This window comes from Paecilomyces variotii (genome assembly GCF_004022145.1).
Source record: "Paecilomyces variotii strain CBS 101075 chromosome Unknown C8Q69scaffold_1, whole genome shotgun sequence".
In the NCBI taxonomy this organism is placed as follows: Eukaryota; Fungi; Ascomycota; class Eurotiomycetes; order Eurotiales; family Thermoascaceae; genus Paecilomyces; species Paecilomyces variotii.
The window spans coordinates 4,222,018-4,243,108 of record NW_021167140.1 but is presented as its reverse complement, the minus strand read 5'-3'; the positions used below and the strand labels follow the sequence as shown (position 1 = coordinate 4,243,108).

Sequence of the window (21,091 nt, the reverse complement as noted above, 5' to 3'; positions counted from 1 at the left end):
TGACAGTGTCGATCGACGGTGGACCTCCATCTCGGCAGCCGATGATGATGAGCGGTGTTGGGACGATCTTAGGGGATGTTCATCCGTGTTCATCAGGGCTTCTGGAGTCGGGAGCACCGTCCCTCATCCCAATCCCATCAATAAGGAGCCAAGGATGACAAGGACGGTGAACGGCGCTGGTCCAGCGAAGATCATCCTTTGATAACTCGAACTTCAGATAATCTAATAATTCTAGACGAACTGGCGGAGACGCGGATGACGTCCCGGCTGTCTTATCAATCGCTCACGCCACTGATTGGCGCGCCCGACGCGTCCGGAATTGCGGGATAAACACTCGAGACACTGGGGGATCACACGAGCATTTCACTTCGTTCTGATCGCTGCATTTCTCGCGCTTTTATAATGCGCCGTCCGCTGTGATCTTCTCCATCGCCGCCCATTGATTCTGGGGCGCGACCTCGTGGGTTGATAGTGCGATTGCTGCGACCGTCTGTCAAGTCCTCACGGTACAGTTGCGCGCGTGCGCTTCAACGGTGCGCTCCGTGACCGTTGGACTTTTATCGAGACTGGCCCTTTTTGCAGCTCAACGGCCTCGAGGATACTATGGATAGCGAAATTCCTCTTCCTCCGCCGCGGCGGATCCGCCACCGCTCACCTACGAAGCAAGCGTCCGCGCAGTCGATCCCTGAAGCATTCTTCCACAAGCCGCATCATCCATCGCGCTCACGACTCGATGACCTCTCGAGTCAGCCTTCCAGCGACCCCGCGCTGTTTTCCAGCGATGACACGCCCGCGTCCGGTCTCGAGAATTACCACCATGGCATCAGCTGTGGAGGACTATCGCGGAAGAGGCGGTATCGAGGCACCTGGTGGGGGGAGATGGTGATGGATCCGAAACGCAAGAGGGCGGATTTCAAGGAAAAGAGAAACGTTGACAGTGGTGTTTGGATGGCGAGCGATGACTCGTCTGTGGAGCTTTTCTCGTCTACGTCGGAAGATGCCAACTCGTGCGGCGAGGACTTTCTCAAGAATGCAACGGACTCGAAGGCAACCAGATGGTCTTCTTCCAATGCCATCACGGATGCGATCTCCAAGGGACACCAGGAGTCGCGCAATGGCCCCGTCGTTCAGCCTCGTGCTGCGTTTCGACGGGAGGAGCCCAAGGAGCATCAGGTGGCGCGGTCCATTGTGAATGACTGTCTGGACAAGGGCCAAGATGGCATTGACTTGAGGTTGGTTCCTCTCCTATCTCTTTTGAAGCTTTGCTAATGGGCTATTCTCAGCCACGGGGATCTGAAGACAATTCCAAACGGTCTCCTTCGACCATTGCTTCATCTGACGAAGCAGCCTTGTGTCAAAGAGGCACCGGTCACGGAAGAAGTCTATAGTTCCTTAGAGCCGTTTCTACAGCTATTCTTGTCGGGCAATCTGCTGACAAGTCTACCCGCGGAACTTTTTGAACTGGGGAGCTTGAAGGTCCTCAGTTTGCGCAACAACAAACTCCACGAGCTTCCGGCCGCTATCCGAAAGTTGACCATGTTACAGGAGATCAATGTTTCAGTTAACAGGCTTCAATACCTACCCTGGGAGCTCCTGTGGCTGATTTGGAAGGGCGATCTCAAACATGTGACATTGCGCCCAAATCCATTCCTCCAGATTGAAGATGCTACCATTGAAGAGTGGCATTACAGGAATCCGGACGGTCAGATACCTTCCAAGGAAGACACCCGACTCTTCGAGTACGAAGGTCCGGCGCCAGAAGAAGCGTGGGCCCCGATCCACGTTGCCACGGGCCCAGTCAGCTTTTTCAACATGGAAGGGCTGCCTGTGGCAGAGGGGAAGAGCTTTAACAAGTACAAAAACTCCACAAATACCTCGCGGGTGCCGTCTTTACGCGAGCTCTCCCTTTTGGCATGCAACCAAAACCCGTACTTTGACCAGCTTCTTGCCTCAGACCTCTCATACTTCCCGAGTCCCGTGGTGCGATTACTCCAGCAGGCTCGGGATATTAGAGATGTTGGTGGCCGCTCCTGTTCCGTGTGCCACCGCAGCTTCGTGGTTCCGCGTACGCAGTGGATTGAGTGGTGGGACTGTACAACCTACGAGTCCGGTCTTAAAGGACCCCGGCCATCCAAAGAGAAGCTGCGTCCTTTACCGTTCCTGCGACGGGGTTGCAGCTGGGCCTGTGTTCCTGGTGCCGACAAGGACCTTACAGAGAGAAAACACCCCGGGAAGCGGTAATCAGCGAGAGATTTCCACGAGGGACTAGAACCCTCTATCTACCCGCTTTACATGAGCTACGTTCTTCGAAGACGCTTAGTTCCAACTTGACTTTCCTCGCTTGCGACAAGGGACAGTCTACGTTCGTGTATATTGTTGAGCTGATCAGCGTAGAAATATTTTCACTTTCACGGCTTTCAGCGATGGATATTCTCGACCAGTGACCATTTTGACACAGGTGATATGCGTGATTCGTGCATTCTTACTGAGGCTATTGTATGTATTTCAATGTACGGTACATTTTTATTAGGAGGCTGTGCACACCTTGGGAATAGGAGCCCGTTTTCCCGCAAAGATTATTCTAGACAGTAAACCACAGCTAGTTATTGAATAACACAGTATTGCGTTCTATTTATTCTCTATCCAATGCTCATGGTTGAAGTTCACACCATACCATACTAGCATCCAAGCAATGATCTCCATCAAGTCCGTGGGGCTCCGCCTTCTCCACGTTTACCCCAGTTTTTCCTCGACTCCCCGCTCTGTGGAACATGTAATAATACTGATTTGCCAACTACATACAGGATAGTAAGCTTAGTCGCAACGCCCGAGGATAACCATATAAGGATATCAGATGAGGGGTAAAATGCTATCAGATCCAATCATGACCGATCCATGCACAGGTCGCTCTTTATCGCTGGGCGTCTTGTTTCTGCTTGATCTTCCATTTGCTCCGTCCGCATTTTCTCCGCCCCCGGACTGACATGACAGACGTAACCCCGCACAATAGCTATGCACATCCAAGAGCTGGGCTCGGTTAGCGAGACGCGGAGGAGGAGGAGGTCGATTGAAAGGAGGAGCAGAGAAGATGCTATGGTCCTTTGACTTCTCCTTTCGATCAATCAATCAATCAAGTCCTCCAGCTTCATTTCATCTTCATCGTTGAGATCGTTTAAAAGCTCCTCCCATATCTATAGTGGTATATAATCATGACAACAGTCGCTCATCACGGACAACCTCCAGAGGTAATCAAGCCTCCTGCAGCGACAGAGGTCCCGGAACCTCTTCCCAACGCTGCTCAAATACCGCTGGAGAGCTTCAAACTGCCTACTTTCCCAGCCCAGGCAGCGGCTCTACAAGCTCTGACTCTCACATCAGACATCAAACCAACAGACTACTCAGATCAGCTAGCCACGGCTCTTGATCCGGAAGCTGTCCCGCCCACTCTTCCCAAGGGCATCGAAGCACTCACTCTCGAGCTCTTTTCTCTGGGCTTCCCACCTCCTTTCCTAACAACACTGGGCAAAGCCCTGCCTAAACTCAAGACCCTCACGCTCTACAGCCAACTCATCGATGGCGTTGGCGACGGCTCCAGGAAAGATGCGGGTGAGTTCTTCAACGACATCCTGACGGGAAAGAAAGAGAACGGCGGCGGATTGCGGGAGTTGCATCTCCTCGATGCCTTCTGCAGGAAGGGCTTCATGGCCGGTCTGGGTGGCATTCTCGAACAACTCAACGACCCAGAATCTCAGAGCAAGTATGGTGTACGAAGCGCGATGCGCTTCCTTGAAGTATCTTATACATATCGTGGTCATGCGGATGCAAGCTTCTTGGAGCGAATCCCCGCAGATGAACTCCCTGCCATGCTGGTACCGTCTCTGCTAGCTGCGTCGTTCAGTCTGGCTGCGCCTCCGGAACGGCCTGAGGATTCGTCGTCTGACTTGGTTGATGATCCTCTGTATGTCGATGAGAATGGCGTGCCGATCCCAGGACGTAGACCAGAGGGCGTCGTCCCGTTTAGTCCAGCGAATGCGGGAACTGCTCTGCTCATGCGAAAGCTCACGGGTAGTGAAGTCGATCACGAAGGTCTGGAAATCGTCAAGCAGGATGATAGAAAGCAAGAAGAACAACAACAAAAACAACAAAAAGGAGAAGATAAAGAACCCAAGATCCATATTCCTGGTACCGGTCCTGGACCGCGAAATTTGAAAATGCTCGATTCTACCCTCTATACCCTGAACACGGAACAGCTGGCGCATATCCTTCGCGCGCAGAAGGAATTGGCCATCTTGAGTGCGAGCGTCATCGTCAGTGCGACAGAAGCTTCTAAGAAGGCTCTTCTGGATAGTCTCCATGGAGGTCAAAATGGATCGGTTGGAAAGGATCTCGAGGTTGTTGAGATCGTGGGTGTTCCGGATGCAGAATTCAGTCAGGCGGTAAGTTAATACATATTTCCTCATTACTTAACTACTATCCCTCATCTTAATCATCGTTGCTGTCTTGTTCTATATCACCATGGGAGAATCATCCATCCCACGTAAGGGGAAGGTCACGTAGGTAGGCAGAACACTCCAAGACTAACAACCCATCCTACTATCAGGTCTCCTCCGATTCCACACAAGCCAACACCGACGAAGTACTCAAACAAATCTTCCCCTCACAATCCGACATGAGCGACCTACTGGCTCATCTCCCACGTCTTGAGACTTTCAAGATGACAATTCTACGAGCATCCAGCTTCGGTTCTGTCGAATGGACACGGTCGCCGGATGGCTCGTGGAATGGTGGTCTTGTTCAGGGCAAGAAAGAGACAAAGGATGAAGGAGACAAGGCGGCTGCTAAAGTCTAAGCAGAGGGATGGATTGGATCATCTTGGTTAGAATTCGCAAGTTATGGATCTTAGGGATTTTCCGTTAGTTGGTAGAGCAGTCTAGTTTTTGATGCTTGGATAGTTCAATTGCATTAAACGGTTGAAACATAACACCACGGAATAACGTGTAAACCGTATAAACGTACAAATCGCTTCATGGCTCTGCATATTCTCTGTTTTCTTTCCATCCCTAAATTGTCTCATTGAAATCTGTCGCCCACATGCCACGAGCTCCAGCTTACCCTGAAAAATGAAATAGCTAAAATGACATGCGAGATTCAATAGATTAGTACTTGAAGGGATGCAAATAGCTCTTCAGTAAGAATAACGTATTAAATGAACCAAAATTGCAAATAACATGGATAGAGATCATCATATGACCCCAATGAAGGGAAAGAGCCCACACAGAAAACCGAAGATATGATTACTCCATTCAAACGCACCCCGCGAACTGTGAACACTCCCTACAGCAAGGATCATCACCATTTGTGTTCGGGGGTATGGTACATCTGCACTCAAAGCCACTTCCGCGACAGCACACACGGGGATTGTCTAAAACAGTGCCCCCGTGACGGCGCCGCAATCCGTCGTCGTGAACAGGAAAACTCGTCCGCGCGATGCTGACTGTGGTGGTGATGGCATCCACCAACACCGTGGTACTGGTCATCGCAACGAGAGGTAAAAGAAGGTTCGTGGCGGTGAGAGAAAGATGACGCATGGTTGTTCCTGTTGGTTGTTGATTCGAAGGAGTAGAGAGGGCGCGTGTCGGTCACTTCGACTTCGACAGCAACAGAAGGAGATGAGAAGTGATAGTAGTACCTTGTTGATTCGGACGCTGAGGAACGGATTGAATGCATGGTTTTTCCTTTCGCAACAAGGCCCTTGGCTGGAAATATGTATATATATACTTTGGTTCAGCCGGGAAGGTCGGGAAATCGATTATGTGGATATAGACTCGAAATATTCGATATGTTAAAGAGATTGTTCTCGTCTTCTATGTAGTTTATTATTAGTGATCTTTATGATGAGTAGTGAAACTTCTGTACTCTTTGTTGTGAATTTCTCACCGTGGTCTCTGTACTTTTCTCCTCCACGGAATTTGCGCGGCACTGTACCTCTTAATAAGTATTCGATTCTTGGAATTCCGCTTAATAAGGGAGCACTACATCGATTCTGTCTTTCAGTGATTCGGTTTCTGTTTCTGGTTAAATAGTCAGGCAATCAACCATCCCTTGAGTACCTCGTGTTGGTGAAGCGGAGACCGCCGGAGGGAGGTGATACGTGCGCCCAGTTCCTTTGTTTCCTTTGAGCGTGGTCGTCAAGAAGTCCATGGGTCATTGCTTATGTGGACATGACAGACTACCGCTACCGAATTAAGGAGAAGTAAGAAGCGTAGCCATACAATTGACGGCTTTCATGGTCTTGGTGACTCTGAATCGTCGCCCTGTGATGTACGGTACGTATGTTAGCATAACCTAAAGCAGTCGAAACTGCCGGGCCAGACGGAGATGTGAACCGCAGCAATTGAGATTCTGAAACCATGGAAGCATGTCACTCCCAAATCGGACAAAATCTCATTAAAGTTTAATATGGTGGGTGCAGGTGCAAGGGGATACAAACCACCCTCATTGTTCAAGTCATTGTTCAACACTGGGAGAGGCTGCAAGTATAGACCAACAAGACGCAGACCGAGTCACGCGAGCTTTCAGCCGCAGAACCACTCAGCTTAGAATACATCGCTCCAGATGGTAATACACTGCCATCGCCCTGTGTACAGCAAAGAGGTGATTTAGGTGTGATCAGATTCGGTTTCCATATCTCCGCATCGAACCACGTGTGCTACTAGGATTGTCCCAAGAACATGATATTGGCAGGCGGGTGATACCGTCTTAGTATGCGCGCATAAATTAGGCGCTTCGAGACAACAAATGAAGGGCAAAAGGGTGATTTTCGGAAGTGGCTGAGGATGGTGAAGAGCGAGTACCGTCCTGTTGTGCTACCAGAAGCCAAAGTACTGTAGTATCAGCTGCCAAGTAAACCAACGATATTTCATTGGCATTAAAGGAGTATTCAGTTGGAGTACCACGAAGTAAGATTTTAGAAGATGCAACCCTTTCATATTGTTAAGAGCATAGTTTATCAGCATTATACAGATGGCAAGAGTGAATTAAGGAACCAAGATTTCATGACATATGGATGCGGGTAGATATGGTATAGATCACGTTTCGAAAAGGGCATCATCTCATGATATATAGCAGTAGAGGTCGATTATGTCCATAAATGGTGCTCTTAGAAACCCTGGATCCTTCTACTTGGCCTTTTCGGCTTGCTCTCGCAAACCTGGCGCCGTTGATTCTGATTTCTCGATATCCGTTGCCCATATAGCGGCACCAACTGTATTCGTGTACGCAAACGCCAAGGATGCAAATGGTATCATCTCTAAGACAAAGGCGGCGACACCGAAGCTGCAGTCGTCAGCAAAAAAAGTATAGTGCATGTGATGCTAGCGCGGTCTACTCACCTAGTATAAGCAGCCTTGTTCTTCTCCACCCATTCCTCCTTCTGTCTCGCGTTCCAACCCTTCATCTGGAAATACCGCTCGTGTGCGACAGGCCCCAATTTCTTCCCTTGGATCAGGATGTACGCGATACTTCCCACCACTGGAATAAAGTTGAGTGGAAGATAAAGCACTGATCGAATCAGGGCGCGCGGCGAAAATCTCGCAAACGGCTTTTTGATCAACTTCCCCAGTCGGTAAATGGGATCAATAGAACCACTTTTGAGCTGACGGGTATTGGCGACGAGGGCAGCCTGCCCTCGACTAAGTAGTGTCCCATCGAAGGTGTCAACCAAGGCTTCCTGGAGCAGCAACGATCGCGACAGGGCGCTGGTGATCGTAGAGCTTTCGCTCAGCACGAGCAGCGCTGCAGATATAGGGGCTAATGGTCCACTGGTAAAGGCTAACATGGCCGCTTGGGGCACATAAGTGAAGAAAAACATGGCCGACGTGACACTCAGCCCGAGAGTGATTGTCGGCACAATTCGTGACAGCAACGGTTGCCATAGGCTCCGATGAGTGAGGAAATAGATGATACCCTTTGACATACTCGATTAGCGCAGCCTAGACATAGCTGACGTCTGCTGATGGAAGCTCACCCTAAACGGATACAGCCATGCCCCTGAGCGGACGGCCTTCTGCGCTTGCGACTTCAACTGCTGTGCCTCTTCTAAGGCAACTTGCCTGACCTTGTCCGCCATTGTACGCGTATGCCTGTATGGCTTGGGTTGAAAGAGCGAGCGAGTGAGCGAGATAGAGTGAGTTTGTGTGTGAGAGAGAGAGAGACAGTCAAAGGCTGCAAAAGCAGCTGGGCAGACTATTTTGATGCTTGAACTTGGAAGGTCGTCTATTTCCGGAGATCGATGTTCATGACGTCACCACACCGTAGCTTAAATCTCCCTTCAGCCCAAACTACAAGTAATAAACATAGCTAGCATGTTGAATTCTAATTATTTCGCTGACTTTGGTATATAAACTTCTTCTATATTAAGCATCATATAAGGATAGATAAGTTGTCACTGAGCCTACACTCTAGGTTATCCTTTTAACATTATTCAAATATGTCTAATTCATCACCAATTCCCCGGGGCCATATAGCTATATGACGGATGCCAGCTGAAAAGCTTTTGTTTTTTGGGCGTAAGAGCCTAGAGGCAAGGCTGAGCCTCTTACAATCATCTTCTCTTTCTTCGCCTCCTTGGATATAGACTTGCGTTATTGTATTTACAGTAATGCTGACCGCACATGAGATTATTGAAGGTAATCGAACGGCATATGCGGGGAGTATCTGGAGAGAGCCGCCTGAAGCGTCATAGATCTTGCAAGATCCAGTCATTTAGAGACCGTCTTCCGGTATTTCCGCTGAATGTCCTCCTCTGTGAACCGGCGCGTCTTCGTGCGCAGTAAGGCCGCCAGTTCCTCCGGGCTCTTTCCAATTTGATCGCCGATCGGTATAAGACAGGTCGCTAGGTGGTCGTAGTTTTTTCGAATCAGGTGGTATGTCATCATCAAGTAGTCGATATTCTGGAAGACCAGGGCGCCCTCCGCAGAATACTTGTTCTTAGCCTTCAGGAAGCTGATCGGGTGGTCTCGCCAATGCCGGCGGGGGTTCAGGTGGTGCGATGTGTGATATCCGTCGTTGAAGCAGAAACGGTTGCTCTGTCCATTCATCAGATTGTCTTCAGGAAAGAAAGGTCATTATTGCATACCGGCACATCAATCAGAGTAATGCTGGATCGGAAATCCGAATCTGGGTCTATCTCATCCACAAGTGCGTGTTGTCCCCAGTTCCCAACCATCATGCCAATCCGCATCAATATTAACGGCACCAGTAAGGTCACCATCGTCGCGCGAAAGTTCACCCGAGATAGCGCAAAGATCGTGAAGTATGAAAACTGCTCTGAAAAGAACGATTGCGCCGCCATCCGCAACTGGCCTTTGCGATAGAAATAGAGAGGCAACTCGATCCAGATAAAGAGCAAAAATCGACCGGTGTAGATCAGGAAATCGAGGAGCTCATCTCGCTGGTACCGGATCGTGGATGACAGGTCGCCCGGACCGTTGCCTTCGACATGGTGATGTTTGACATGGTGGTAGTAGTAAGAGTCCCATGTGTGGCCCAGCAGCGGCTCCAAGATGTAGGGAAAAGCGTGGTCGAACCAGGCGTAACTTCGATTGAAGATGCCGCCGTTGTGAATGTGGTTGTGGAGCAGTAGGGTAAACGGCCCGCAGGAAGCTCCTACCATCACCCCGTGTAGAACCGCATGGATCCAGGTGAACCGGTAGAAGAGAATGGCTGCGCTCAGGGGCAGTATCGAGATGTAGAGCAAAATATGAGTGAGAAACACCACATCGGTCGGCCGCCGCACGACCGTCTGCGCCCAATTGATGTACGGACGCAATACATACTTCTTTACCAGGGTCAACAACATCGGATCCTTCGTATCCCACTGCAAATCATATCCCGTGAAGACCGTTGGCTCGAATCGCTCGTCGGAGCTATCGGCCATGGCGGCCAATTGCTCTATCCGCGCATCGTCTGCAGCGACATTTTCGCGCGCGTGCTCGCCGGCCGTGATGTCATCTTGCAGACTCTCGAGCACGATCTTGTCCTGACGAGTCAGAAAGGGTAACGGAGACGCCATGTCAGAACCAGGCGCCGTGATGGTAGGACTCAGCGTTGCCAGAAGTTGGTCAATAAGAATTATGGCCTTAAATGATACATTTAAGGAGTCTCGCAACATACCTACCGAAATAGGAAATTCTTGGCGGTGATCCACCACGAGTTCTCATTAGCGAGTTCCACCCAGGGGATAAATGGCCTACAGTAAGCTTGCTAGAGAATCCAAGCATCAGGCCGTTCCAGCCTACCCAAGAACTATTGTTATTCGATCCTTCGTGGCACTTGTTTGATTAGGGGACATACATGTTGCATTGAAGGTAAAGAAATCTCCCCAAAAAAATAGACGGCAGAATCCCCTGATTGGCCCCATCTATTGATAGTATCAGGTGATTTACCGCCTTCACTTCCGGTAATAATCAACAGAAACACGTCCTCCAACAAGTTCCCCCACAAGTTCCAATAATCCTGATAAGAGATGGCATTTATATTTTTACATGTAATTAACCGACTTACCCAATGGGCAAAGCATGCCCCTTAACTCTGCACATAGCTCATCATGATCGGGAAATCCACCCCAGAATATGTGTTCATTCGTTGTAGCATTCTTTTTCTACATAACATCGCTCCTGTTAGTGTGCTCTACTGTATTCTACTTGTGTTCAGTCAATCGATCCTACCAGGCATTCAGCTGCATCGCGTTCCCCTACCGATTCAAATATGGCTTGCAGCAGAGGCGATTTTCTTTTCCATAATCTTTCTCCCACATAAGTACCTTCTAAGTCGCTCGACCATTGATATTGAGCCGATCGCAGAAACGGAGAGAGATGAGCTCTTCAGACGTTGCAGCATGAACATTCCAGAAATGGAACGGTTCCTCAAGGGATGGTTTGTGGTTTCAGAGATCGATGAGATCAGAAGAGAGAATGTTAAAGGTTTTATTCGATGGGGATTCTTCAATAACTTACCTGGAGGCAGGGAGACAGAGGATGATATCGAGTCATATACAAGACAGTTGGAGGAGTTACAAGGTCGACGGTTCCCTCCAGGGAAAAACAGTAGCTTGGAACACTTGGGACAAAGACTCGAAAAAACTGATGGCTTACATCGAAGTCTTCTCTGGTATCTGGTTGGTGAACCCCCCTCTATAACTAGCTCTCTCATTTCAACATGATAGCCCTCTAATAAATATCAACAGGTCATCTTTGTTGTTGACGCCATCACCTATTCCTCAATGATGTACAATGGTTTCTCATTCTACAGAACGACTCTCACCCGCTTTTTCAGAGTCTTCCCTCTGCGCCCTTACACTCTCTTCTCCTCTAGGAAGTCTCCAGCACCACATCTTACCTACTGGTATCGCGAGCATAAAGCAAAGGACCGATTACCGGTATTATTCCTCCATGGAATCGGTGTTGGTTTATGGCCTTACACAAAGTTTTTGGGCGAGCTGATCAGAGATGGAAAGAACGAAGACATCGGCATCATTGCTCTTGAGATGATGCCCATAAGCTCTCGAATGACCCAGCCGGCCACCAAAAAGGATCAGATGGTATCTGAGATCCACGCCATTCTCAAAAAGCACCGTTGGGATAAAGTTGTTCTGGTATCGCACTCCTACGGGACGGTCGTCGCTACGCATCTGATCAAGTCGCCCGTCACGGCCCCATACGTTGGCCCCGCCGTGTTTATTGACCCCGTATGCTTCCTCCTCCATCTGCCAGATGTTGCATACAATTTTACCGTTCGCAAGCCGGTACATGCAAATGAGCATCAGTTATGGTACTTCGCGAGCAAGGATATGGGAGTAGCACATACCTTAGCCAAACGGTTCTCATGGAGCGATAACATAATCTGGAAGGAAGACCTCGGTGTGGAAGAAGCACGACCCAGTCGAAAGAAAGGAAGGAAAGTCACCGTGGCTCTCAGTGGCCAAGATTTGATCGTGGATTCTGAGGCCGTGGGCCAATACCTCCAATCCACGACAGAGAAAGTGGCAAAGCAGCATTCACGGTTATCAATAGGTTATCCTGAAAGAGACCCGTCATCATGGAAAAGGAGACAGTGGCAGGGGTCTGGCCTTGAAATTCTTTGGTACGATGCTTTGGATCACGCTCAGGTTTTTGATTCCAGAGAGACCCGGCTGCCAATCATTAAAGCTATCACTTTATACTCGCTGACTGGATAGATACGAGGCATTTTTTTAAGAATATATTCTAGACGTTGAATATCGCATCGACTAATATTTTCTCTGTACAAAATATATGCCTCGTGGTGCACTGTTTTGACACAGAGAGTTTAGTCTTGAGAAGCAATGAGCGAAGTTTACCGGACACACAATATCATATAGCTAGATGGATCAAGCCGGATAGCAACAGAGGAATCATTTACAGCGCGTTCCAGCGATGGTATCAACTAGGTTTATGCAGTTGAAGAGAAGAAGAAAAATGAAAACCGTCGACTAAAGTGTAGAAGGGTACAAGCGTATTCCAGCCGCCTGCCGCAACTACTTCCAAAGTTGTTGCTTTGATCCTTATCCGAACCCCTGGTTATCCGTCAAACGCCACGCCGTTCCATAAACAGAGGCAAACGAAAAATCGCTAATGCAGCACGATAGGAACTCATTCATAGGCAGGGGTCTGAAAGGCCGCTGAAAAGGCTTTTCTTATCAAGTCTGTCGAGGTTGAGCGGAGGCAGAGTGGAGAACTGAAAAGCATAGTCTATCTGCTCCTGTCGGCCCTGGCCTGGTGCCAAATAGTGTCACCGCTGAGGGCTGATAGGCTAAGAGAAGCGAATTGCCGCCAGTTTGACTGCGGCGCAGAATATGCATGCTCGTCGAGGAGAGGAACGGAAGAGTCATCGCCACGCTCCAGATCCGAGGCCTCATCTTCCATCAATCCCGAAATGGGAACAGCTGCGGATGGAGAGTCGTTGCGAGCCTCGAGGGCACGAGTTTGAATATCATCCGCGGTCTGTTCATTCCTCTCACGCTGCTCAGGTACGTTGTTGTATTGTGACATGGAGCGAACTACGTCTCCTTTGCAAATGGGACATGTGCGACGACGGGTGGTGAGCCAAGGAGTGCTGAGAAAACAAAGTTAGTACGGATTACCGAAAGACAATTAACATCATACTCACATGCACTCGACGTGGAATTCATGTCCACACGGCAAGCTCATTACCCTGCTTTGTCCATCCACGTATTCTTCAAGACAGACAACACATTCCACCTGTCGTCCCGTGTATTTACGCCGCCAAAGAGTAGATCCCGAACTTGATTTCTCGCCTGCTGTGCGAGCATCCTTTGCCGATTCCGATGTACTCAGAACCACTCCAGACGCAGTCTGCGACCGGGGTCTAGATCTAGAAGGTGCTGGATGCGACTCGGAGGAAAGGAGAGGCGACGTGGGAGATGAGGAACCCGGGCTTGGTGGCCGAGGGGTGTTACATGCGGAAGAGTAAGGTGAGATCGTATGGTAAGTTCTCACCGGCAGGCGATCGACGACCGACTTAGGAGCCCGCCAGCGGCGACGTCGGATGCGAGATCGCAACAGTAGGAGAGCATAGACTACCGTCAGAGTGATCAGGGGGCTCACCACCAGAACAAGGAGAGTATCGAAGAACGGGCTTGTTGACATGGTCGTTGGAGTTAAAGTGACCCAAAGGCCTTCATGTTCTTCTGGTTTATCTGCCTTGCTTCGAACTGGCTGGTTTCTGAAACCAGTTGATTTGGAGGCTTTCCCGTCATTTGAAGGTCCATGGCTATCCATCGTATCTAAAGGTCTATCAGAGACAGATCCCTTGTCTTCGGACCAGCCGAAATGACCCCTGAACCAATTCTTCGCTGTCTTGGACTCACCAGACTTGGAGTTTGCCGCAGGGTCTTGGTTCTTAGCAGAACCCTTGCCCGACTTGCTATTCTTAGAGGATTTCTCGGGATCCACGTATTCGCCGCTACCAGGCATGATGCTACCCCCTTTTGGACCATTCGAACCAGCATTAGACGAAGATTTGCCTTTCATGTCTTGTCCATCCTGTGCCTTAGATCCTGACTGTCCAGGGGAGATATTCGACTTTGGTGCTGGTGAACCCTGAGGAGCAACCAAATCAGGATCGCGCCAGTCCTGTACTCCGATCACAAAGCCGTCGCCATCGAACTTGCTAGGCTCAGAGGCCGATTGCTTGGAGCCACTAGACTGGGCATCGTTATCATTCTTCTGATTGGTCTTATCGACCGGTGCTTTCGCATTGCTGGATGTCTCTTCTTCTTCCCAGTGATCGACTATAACCCAATCAATGTTCCCACTGCTGGGTGGGCGTCGACTGTCTTCGGGAAGATGCCAGGAGTAGCTCCGGCTACTGCCAAGACCCAGAACAGACAAGATCGCACCGAGGAATCCTGATTCTGATCCTGACGAGCTCGAGACAGTTGCGAGGCTCCTCGAACGCGCTGTTGAAGTTGGTGTTGACATGGGACCGCTTGTTTTTGTCGATCGGGATCCCTGCTCCGATCCTTTTCCTTTGCTCTCCGGTAGTTTCATGGGCTTGCGACCAGTACCTGAGTCGTCGACTGTCTGAGGAGGGATCAGGGAAGAGAGCAGATGTGCTGTAGTGTGAGAGGTAAAGACAGCGGGGATGGTCACATTCGAAGTGTCGCCATGGGCATACATAGTGACAAGGTTTCCTCCCCTGGTGTCGTCTCCAACAATCAAAGCCACACCACCGCGTCGTTGAACCCATTTCACTTTCTCTAGGAAACCACAGCCGCCTCTGCTCAGCAAGACGACCTTCCCCGCAATTTCTGCGCTCTCTTGCAGAGATTGTATGTCTGCATGTGTATTCTTTCCAGCATGATCTCCACCGTTGTCGGGGCTTGAGGGGTCCGGAGACTCGGATCCAGGAAGAGGGTGATGCAGATGGTCGTCTGTACCGTCATCCGCTGACGGGGCAGTACCAGCACCTGAGCTGTCCTTTGCGAGTTCTGCATTACTGAGAGCATCACCTCTACGGTGGATGCTTCTTCCAGTGATAACGTTCTCTGGCCCGTCTGCCGGCTTGCGAGCCGTATCTCTATCACTGTTCTTGCTGACACTCAAGTCTGGCAGATGCTGCTGGTCGCCTTCGCCCCATCCCGGAACATCAGAGCAACCAAGTTCTCCCTCGGCTCGGGCAGTGGCACCTCCTTTACGGAGGCTATCTTCACCGAAGCCACTTCCAATCCATAGCTGCCCGCTGAGTCCTTTTGCCGGCAACAACGGCCCAAACGCTGCAGGTCGGGCCAAGAAGAAGGTTGAATTATCGTCCGTCAGACTGATGATGGCAGACGGAGGAAAGAGTGATGAGGGAGCATTAAAGGAGAAGAGGGCGCGTAGTCGACTCGTTCGGCCAGCGAGTGATGAGTCGGCGGCGTCATGACGGGGATGAGCCGAGAGGAGGGAGAGACAAGTGAGAAGAATAGGCAAGAAGATGAAAGATAGCAAGAGAAGGATCAAGCGTGGAGGGCGCATATCGACGAACGAGGGCCGCGTAGAGGAGTGTTGGATAGGGAACCGGGAGAGTTGCCTATGACCGACCAGACTGAGGTCTAGAAGGCCGGACGGCCGCTCATGGAGAGAGGCAAGATCGACGGCTGTCGATACCCAGGCCTGGGCTCTGGCACTATGGACGAAGAGAAAGCGTTCAGGAACAGCGAGGATCCAGATGAGGTCAGATCGATAGAAGCGAGCATAGCGAGGACAAACGAGTGAGAGAGAAGGGCGGGATCACGCCTGGTCGGGTGTCGTCGGGCGCCGTCACGGGACCTTTGGGGGGGCAGTGGCGGTGGCCTCAGGCCCAAGATGATTAACTTGGGTATTTAGCCAATTAACTATGGTAGATAGTTGGTTAGTTACCTATGGTAAGGTACATAGGTAACTTAGGTACCATAACTAACTTAACTAACTTACCTAGGTACTTAGTGAGATAACGACTCTACAGGCTGATCCCTTGGCCGTCGTCACCGTCAGGGGCCCGATGCTGGTGCGTTCCGCTCTCCACGATCACCTCACGCGAGGGGCTGAGAAGCATCGACACGGAGAGGATGATAATGATAATAATAATAATATGGATATCTGGGACTCTGGAGACAGGGGAAGACGCTTGAAGTCATGATCAGCGGCCCGCATTCCGTCTTCTGCTTCCCGCACTGGCCCTCCCCACGGTGATCTACCGCCAGGCCGTACTCTACCGTCACTACATAACGTCGACTAAACTATCCAAGTAAGAGTACACGCCATCAACCTCCAGTCGAACGCTGCACCGTCCTGTCACGCCATTGAGCTGGTTTATCCTCACATACCATAACTAACAGTCATGATAGGTATACCCTCACCACACACGCTGCTCGAAAACGTCATGCTATTCTATTTTCTTCTGCCTGTCTTACCGTTACACCAAGTCAACCTCATCGTTCATGGGGATGGCATGAACTGAACGAGTGATGCTCCTGTCTGTCATTATTATTGGGCTCTCGACTAAAATCATGGCCCTGTGCCATACCAGTAGACATTGGTGATGGCAAATATCTTCCACGTCCATACATCGAGATTAGAGTCACCCTAGGATCGACTGTTAGTGGCGCCTGCGAGGTTCTATTCTTAGAGAGTAGAGAGATCTCAACACGTTCCCAAATCCAGATTGATGCTCAAATGCGTGTCATGGCGGAGAAATAAGGTTACCTCATCTGATAACCATCGCACAAGGATCTCGTTTTCGCTTTTGCTGTGGAACCATATTATCTTGGTATCTATCATAAAAATACCTGGTAATTTACTCCATAGTATGTTTGTGATGGGGATCTGTGGCGGCACCGTGGCTGGTGAGAGGCTGAGGTGGCTGGTTAAGTAGGATAATAATAATAATATGAAAATATGACGACAGATGACAACACCACCATCTCCAGTTCCAGACTTGGGAGCCTCCTACGCCATTATTATTATTATTGACCAGCTCTCTCTCTCCCAGGTTGTAAGGCATTGGCATCTCATTGCTCGTCGTTCCAAGGTGTGGCAAGATATTTGTTTGGGATTATGTCCAAGGTTTCTTTGTAACCGGCACGTCATGACTCCGCATTGTAGCCAGTAATGCATCGATTCCGATGCTTGTGAACCAGACTCCCATGGCTCATTTGAGGGGAAGGAAATGGTGTCATGAACTTCAGAGGATAGGGATGTCTCTCCGGCTCGAGAGATATATATACCCCCGGATGCTCAGGTCTAAATCCATATCTTCAGAAATTCAAAACAGCAGATTGATAACAAATCATAATTTGACCCAGGAACAATAAATCCTAGTATCTTATCAATTCATATCTTTCCAAAATGTCTCACCTTCTGCACAAGGTCAAGGATGCTGTCACTGGTGACAAGCACTCCGACAACCCTTCCTCAACCAACGCCGGCCCTCACAGCTCTAACACCGCCAACAAGGTTGACCCTCGCATTGATAGTGACCGTGGTAAGTAACAACAATGTCCAGATGAGCTAGCTGAATGCAGTCGCAGTCTGCTAACAGGGCTTTACAGACAACCGTGCTGCTGGCACCTATGGATCTTCCAACACCTACGGAGGCGGCTCTTCCGACACTTATGGCTCTAACACCTATGGAAGCGGATCTTCCAAATATGGTCCTCATGACTCCAACACTGCGAACAAGCTCGACCCTCGCGTAGATAGCGACAGGGACAACCGCGCTGCTGGTGGATATGGCGGTTCTTCCAATACCTTCGGAACCGGTTCTTCGAACTACGGTCCTCACGACTCCAACCTTGCCAACAAAGCAGACCCTCGTGTCGATAGCGACCGTGACAACCGCGCTGCTGGTGGTTATGGCGGTTCGTCCAACGCCTATGGAAGTGGTTCTTCCAACTATGGTCCTTACGACTCCAACCTTGCCAACAAGGCAGACCCTCGTGTCGATAGCGACCTTGACAACCGCGGTACGACCGGTGGCTATGGATCCTCGGGTGCTGGCGCCGGCCATGGATCTTCTAACACCTATGGCTCGTCCGACAACTACGGCTCTGGCTCTAACAACTACGGTCCACATGGCTCCAACGTTGCCAACAAGCTGGACCCGAGATATGACTCTGACCGGGACAACCGAGCTCGTCACCAGCAACTCGGCGGCGGTGGTGCCCTTGGCAGCAGCAGCTACAACACCCCAGGCTCTGGAAACACTCGGAAGACTGCTGGCCCGCACGACTCTGACTTTGCCAACAAGCTTGACCCCCGCGTCGACTCCGATCTGGACAACAGCCGTACCGTTGGTGGAAATGTCACCAACTACTAGAGTCGCTTCGCGATAGATTCGATATCCAATATCAGCTGTTGATGGATGCTACAACGACGCCAATCCCAATTCAGAGTGGCGTTCATGTATTATGATGTTATGCCTTGTGATTTCTGTTTGATTGTGATAGTATTTTCGGTTATACCATACTGCAGACATAATTATCAACAATGCCATGAACATTTGTGGTCAGGAAATCTTTTTCTTGCACAGCAACAAGTTATAGTAGCACCGAGTAACAGCTTTCCCGCTAGTCTCCATACGTAAGGAGATAAGGAGATGGATAAAGTTAAGTTGGAACACCTTAGATACTCTTTATGGTATCCGATACAGACCAGTATCTACGTAAACATAGGAAAACAATGCTAGCTTCAATGCATAGTAGTGCCTAGACTCATGAATCGAACCAGAATATGTGTAGTATCAATAGCTTCTAAAGGCCGTCTAACCAGGAATCACTTTTGGTAAACATATCTGTGACTTTGACTGATCTTCTCACGTAGTCCCTCCAGAAATCTACCTTTACTTCTAGCCAGGTTTAGTATATGTACCTGTTCTATCGTCGATGAATATCCAATGTATTTCACAGACTATTTCCATTCTTACTTATCGAAGATTGATCGATCTACTTGCGATAGCCTCTCAGCTATTCGCAAAACCAGGGAAGTGCAAAGGCGATGGATATCCTGCAGTTACTTGTAAAGTTATTGACAACTGTATCTTTTATCTACAGAGCCTTCTAGATGAATGCTATAAGAGATCTTTCAATGGGACATCGGGCGTTTTCTTCACTGCTCAGATTGGGAAGGTACAATGACGGGCCCTCTTGCCAGTTTACCAACGCAGCTACGCGGATAACCTGGTAAAGACTTTCAGCAATTCTTTCTCCCTCCATCCTTCTTTGTGAAACCAAGCTCTATCACCTCATGAACATGACCTGTTTTAGCAAAACGGGTGAAGGCTAAACAGAATCGAGAACGCCGTTGTCATAGCTCGCCCAATATCCATCATACTCAGACTATATACAGGCTTGACTTAGTGTCTAACAAACACAATATTTCGGACTTATGGAGCCCCCAATGTCCGACGTTATTCGGCCCAAGAGACACCACCGCCGTGAGACTCTCCATTTGTTTATGTTACATTGAGGAGCACGTCTCCTTCCTTTCACCTGTCCATATTTCTGACCATCTAACACAGGAAACAGAGCAGGCAGAAGGAAGAGGATAGCAACGATCGACAGCATTGTCCCAGGAAGAGCTCCTCTAGGATTTATTCCTCCTGAACTGGAGCACACGCCATATTATGGACTCAGCAGAAATCAGATCTCATGCGCAAGTGACATATCGGACGACTCTTCTACCCTTCTGGTAGAAACTCCAGGTTGTCATCGCAACTGTTCCGTCGTCTCTTCCTCAACCGTTCCATTTCAATCCCTAGAAGCTGCGCGAATCAAATTGCTGTCACCGTTGGACTCCTTTTCATCAGTCCACGATACCACTCGATCCAAGTCAGATACAACTGCTACCCTTCCTCATTTCAAACAACACCCCGCCCCAGTTTTCTCAGGGATAGGAGAATACGCCTCATATATCCCACAACATCCGTTGTCTACTACCCAGTTAGCAAGTGCAACAACATCTGTCTCAGACGGATGCACACCCACAGGATTCGTCGATAGCGTTCCCACACGTCCATCCTCATCTGCATCAGGCTCACAGCCAGTTTCTCTGGGTATGGGGAGTGTATTCATACCATCTTTGAGCTCCCAAGCTAGAGCTGCTGAGCTCAACGCTGCTTCTGCCGCTAGGGCTAGGAACATGAGCAGAGAGCTGGATGACTTCAACGAGCTTGCATCGTCGCAGCCGATACCTCTGACAGCTCTCTCCATGAGAACTCATTCGAGAAACAAGGGCTCAAAGTCGTGGAGGCCACTCTCTCTTCAGGACGTCGAGGAATCAGTCGCAGAAGTCAATTTCCCCATAAGCACTGATGTCTCTGGCACCCGTATTGCGTCGCTCCATGGCACAACTCGTGTTAATGATACTGAAAGAACAGCTGAACTGCACAATTCTATGACATCAGTTCGTCACGATAAACCTAAGATCTCAGGAAACGTGAATCTGGGCAGTACACAACAGTGGACCCATGACATAGATGGCCGTCTCCACGAGAATCCTCTGAATCAATACGTGATGTCTGACTCCCCATCTGGCCGTTCATCCTCAGAGAGCAATTATCATTATGTTCCTGTGGCACCTTTTTCTGGACCAGTCAGCCCAGTTTACACCAGGACTATGCAGAGTGAAAGAACCAGCCCGCCAGAGCGGGAGATCAAACAAGCCTATAGAGGTTTTCAGCAAAATGTCACTTACCAGGACCGCCTCCAAGACGACCCTTTCATGCCGCAGTCTGAACAACCATTGTACGCCTCAGACTCTTACAGCGCCACTGGTTCTGATCATTTGAGAATGGTCAGTGGGCGCGAAGTGGCTTCTCGGCCCATCCGACAGGAACAGCTCGACACATACCGTCGTCGCTTTGAAGCCCTCGATATCTCACAGGTCTCAGAAAACGCATTTCGCGATGATCATAGTCGCTACAGCACTGTGTATGGTCATGCCGACTCGCCTGTCGGCAACACCAACGTAGGATCCACAGGATTTGTTTGTTATCCACAGACGCCAAAGTCTTTGTCTGCCCTATCCTCGAACTC

General features: G+C 49.7%; 7 protein-coding genes across 7 annotated transcripts; 4 read left to right on the top strand and 3 right to left on the bottom strand.

Moving 5' to 3' along the window:
* The first annotated feature begins 254 nt into the window (after positions 1–254).
* On the top strand, positions 255–2,650 carry C8Q69DRAFT_49977 (leucine rich repeat domain protein). Its single transcript, XM_028632331.1, has 2 exons — positions 255–1,232; positions 1,284–2,650. Exons 1-2 carry the CDS (start codon positions 604–606, stop codon positions 2,239–2,241), a joined length of 1,587 nt encoding a protein of 528 aa, XP_028489829.1. The 5' UTR covers positions 255–603; the 3' UTR covers positions 2,242–2,650.
* A 334-nt stretch (positions 2,651–2,984) lies between these two features.
* Positions 2,985–4,982, top strand: C8Q69DRAFT_490038 (hypothetical protein; the record flags this gene model as incomplete). The annotated part of the gene is made up of 4 exons (XM_028632119.1): positions 2,985–3,036; positions 3,271–4,097; positions 4,170–4,436; positions 4,601–4,982. 4 exons carry the CDS (start codon positions 2,985–2,987, stop codon positions 4,847–4,849), a joined length of 1,395 nt encoding a protein of 464 aa, XP_028489828.1. The 3' UTR covers positions 4,850–4,982.
* A 2,196-nt stretch (positions 4,983–7,178) lies between these two features.
* Positions 7,179–8,128, bottom strand: C8Q69DRAFT_441225 (hypothetical protein; the record flags this gene model as incomplete). The annotated part of the gene is made up of 3 exons (XM_028628727.1): positions 7,179–7,335; positions 7,392–7,966; positions 8,027–8,128. The coding sequence occupies 3 exons, from the start codon at positions 8,126–8,128 to the stop codon at positions 7,179–7,181; spliced, it is 834 nt and encodes a 277-aa protein (XP_028489827.1).
* A 237-nt stretch (positions 8,129–8,365) lies between these two features.
* On the bottom strand, positions 8,366–10,458 carry C8Q69DRAFT_453924 (fatty acid desaturas-like protein). The gene is made up of 3 exons (XM_028629668.1): positions 10,431–10,458; positions 9,138–10,367; positions 8,366–9,087 (listed from the first exon to the last, which is right to left on the bottom strand). The coding sequence occupies exons 2-3, from the start codon at positions 10,169–10,171 to the stop codon at positions 8,760–8,762; spliced, it is 1,362 nt and encodes a 453-aa protein (XP_028489826.1). The 5' UTR covers positions 10,172–10,367; positions 10,431–10,458; the 3' UTR covers positions 8,366–8,759.
* A 148-nt stretch (positions 10,459–10,606) lies between these two features.
* On the top strand, positions 10,607–12,235 carry C8Q69DRAFT_396715 (hypothetical protein; the record flags this gene model as incomplete). Its single annotated transcript, XM_028627751.1, has 2 exons — positions 10,607–11,176; positions 11,246–12,235. 2 exons carry the CDS (start codon positions 10,607–10,609, stop codon positions 12,233–12,235), a joined length of 1,560 nt encoding a protein of 519 aa, XP_028489825.1.
* A 532-nt stretch (positions 12,236–12,767) lies between these two features.
* Positions 12,768–15,554, bottom strand: C8Q69DRAFT_396079 (hypothetical protein; the record flags this gene model as incomplete). The annotated part of the gene is made up of 2 exons (XM_028627718.1): positions 12,768–13,131; positions 13,186–15,554. 2 exons carry the CDS (start codon positions 15,552–15,554, stop codon positions 12,768–12,770), a joined length of 2,733 nt encoding a protein of 910 aa, XP_028489824.1.
* Positions 15,555–17,319: 1,765 nt separating this feature from the next.
* On the top strand, positions 17,320–18,590 carry C8Q69DRAFT_453918 (putative cell surface protein). The gene is made up of 2 exons (XM_028629667.1): positions 17,320–17,541; positions 17,609–18,590. Exons 1-2 carry the CDS (start codon positions 17,406–17,408, stop codon positions 18,373–18,375), a joined length of 903 nt encoding a protein of 300 aa, XP_028489823.1. The 5' UTR covers positions 17,320–17,405; the 3' UTR covers positions 18,376–18,590.
* The last annotated feature ends 2,501 nt before the right edge of the window (positions 18,591–21,091 follow it).

Excerpts from the sequence above, each read along its gene's own strand:
- C8Q69DRAFT_49977 (XM_028632331.1), top strand. The coding sequence starts at position 604 with ATGGATAGCGAAATTCCTCTTCCTCCGCCGCGGCGGATCCGCCACCGC. Across the intron at positions 1,233-1,283 it reads CAAGATGGCATTGACTTGAG|CCACGGGGATCTGAAGACAA; the intron begins GTTGGTTCCTCT and ends GGCTATTCTCAG.
- C8Q69DRAFT_453924 (XM_028629668.1), bottom strand. The coding sequence starts at position 10,171 with ATGTTGCGAGACTCCTTAAATGTATCATTTAAGGCCATAATTCTTATT. Across the intron at positions 9,088-9,137 it reads ATTACTCTGATTGATGTGCC|GAGCAACCGTTTCTGCTTCA; the intron begins GGTATGCAATAA and ends GATGAATGGACA.
- C8Q69DRAFT_453918 (XM_028629667.1), top strand. The coding sequence starts at position 17,406 with ATGTCTCACCTTCTGCACAAGGTCAAGGATGCTGTCACTGGTGACAAG. Across the intron at positions 17,542-17,608 it reads TCGCATTGATAGTGACCGTG|ACAACCGTGCTGCTGGCACC; the intron begins GTAAGTAACAAC and ends AGGGCTTTACAG.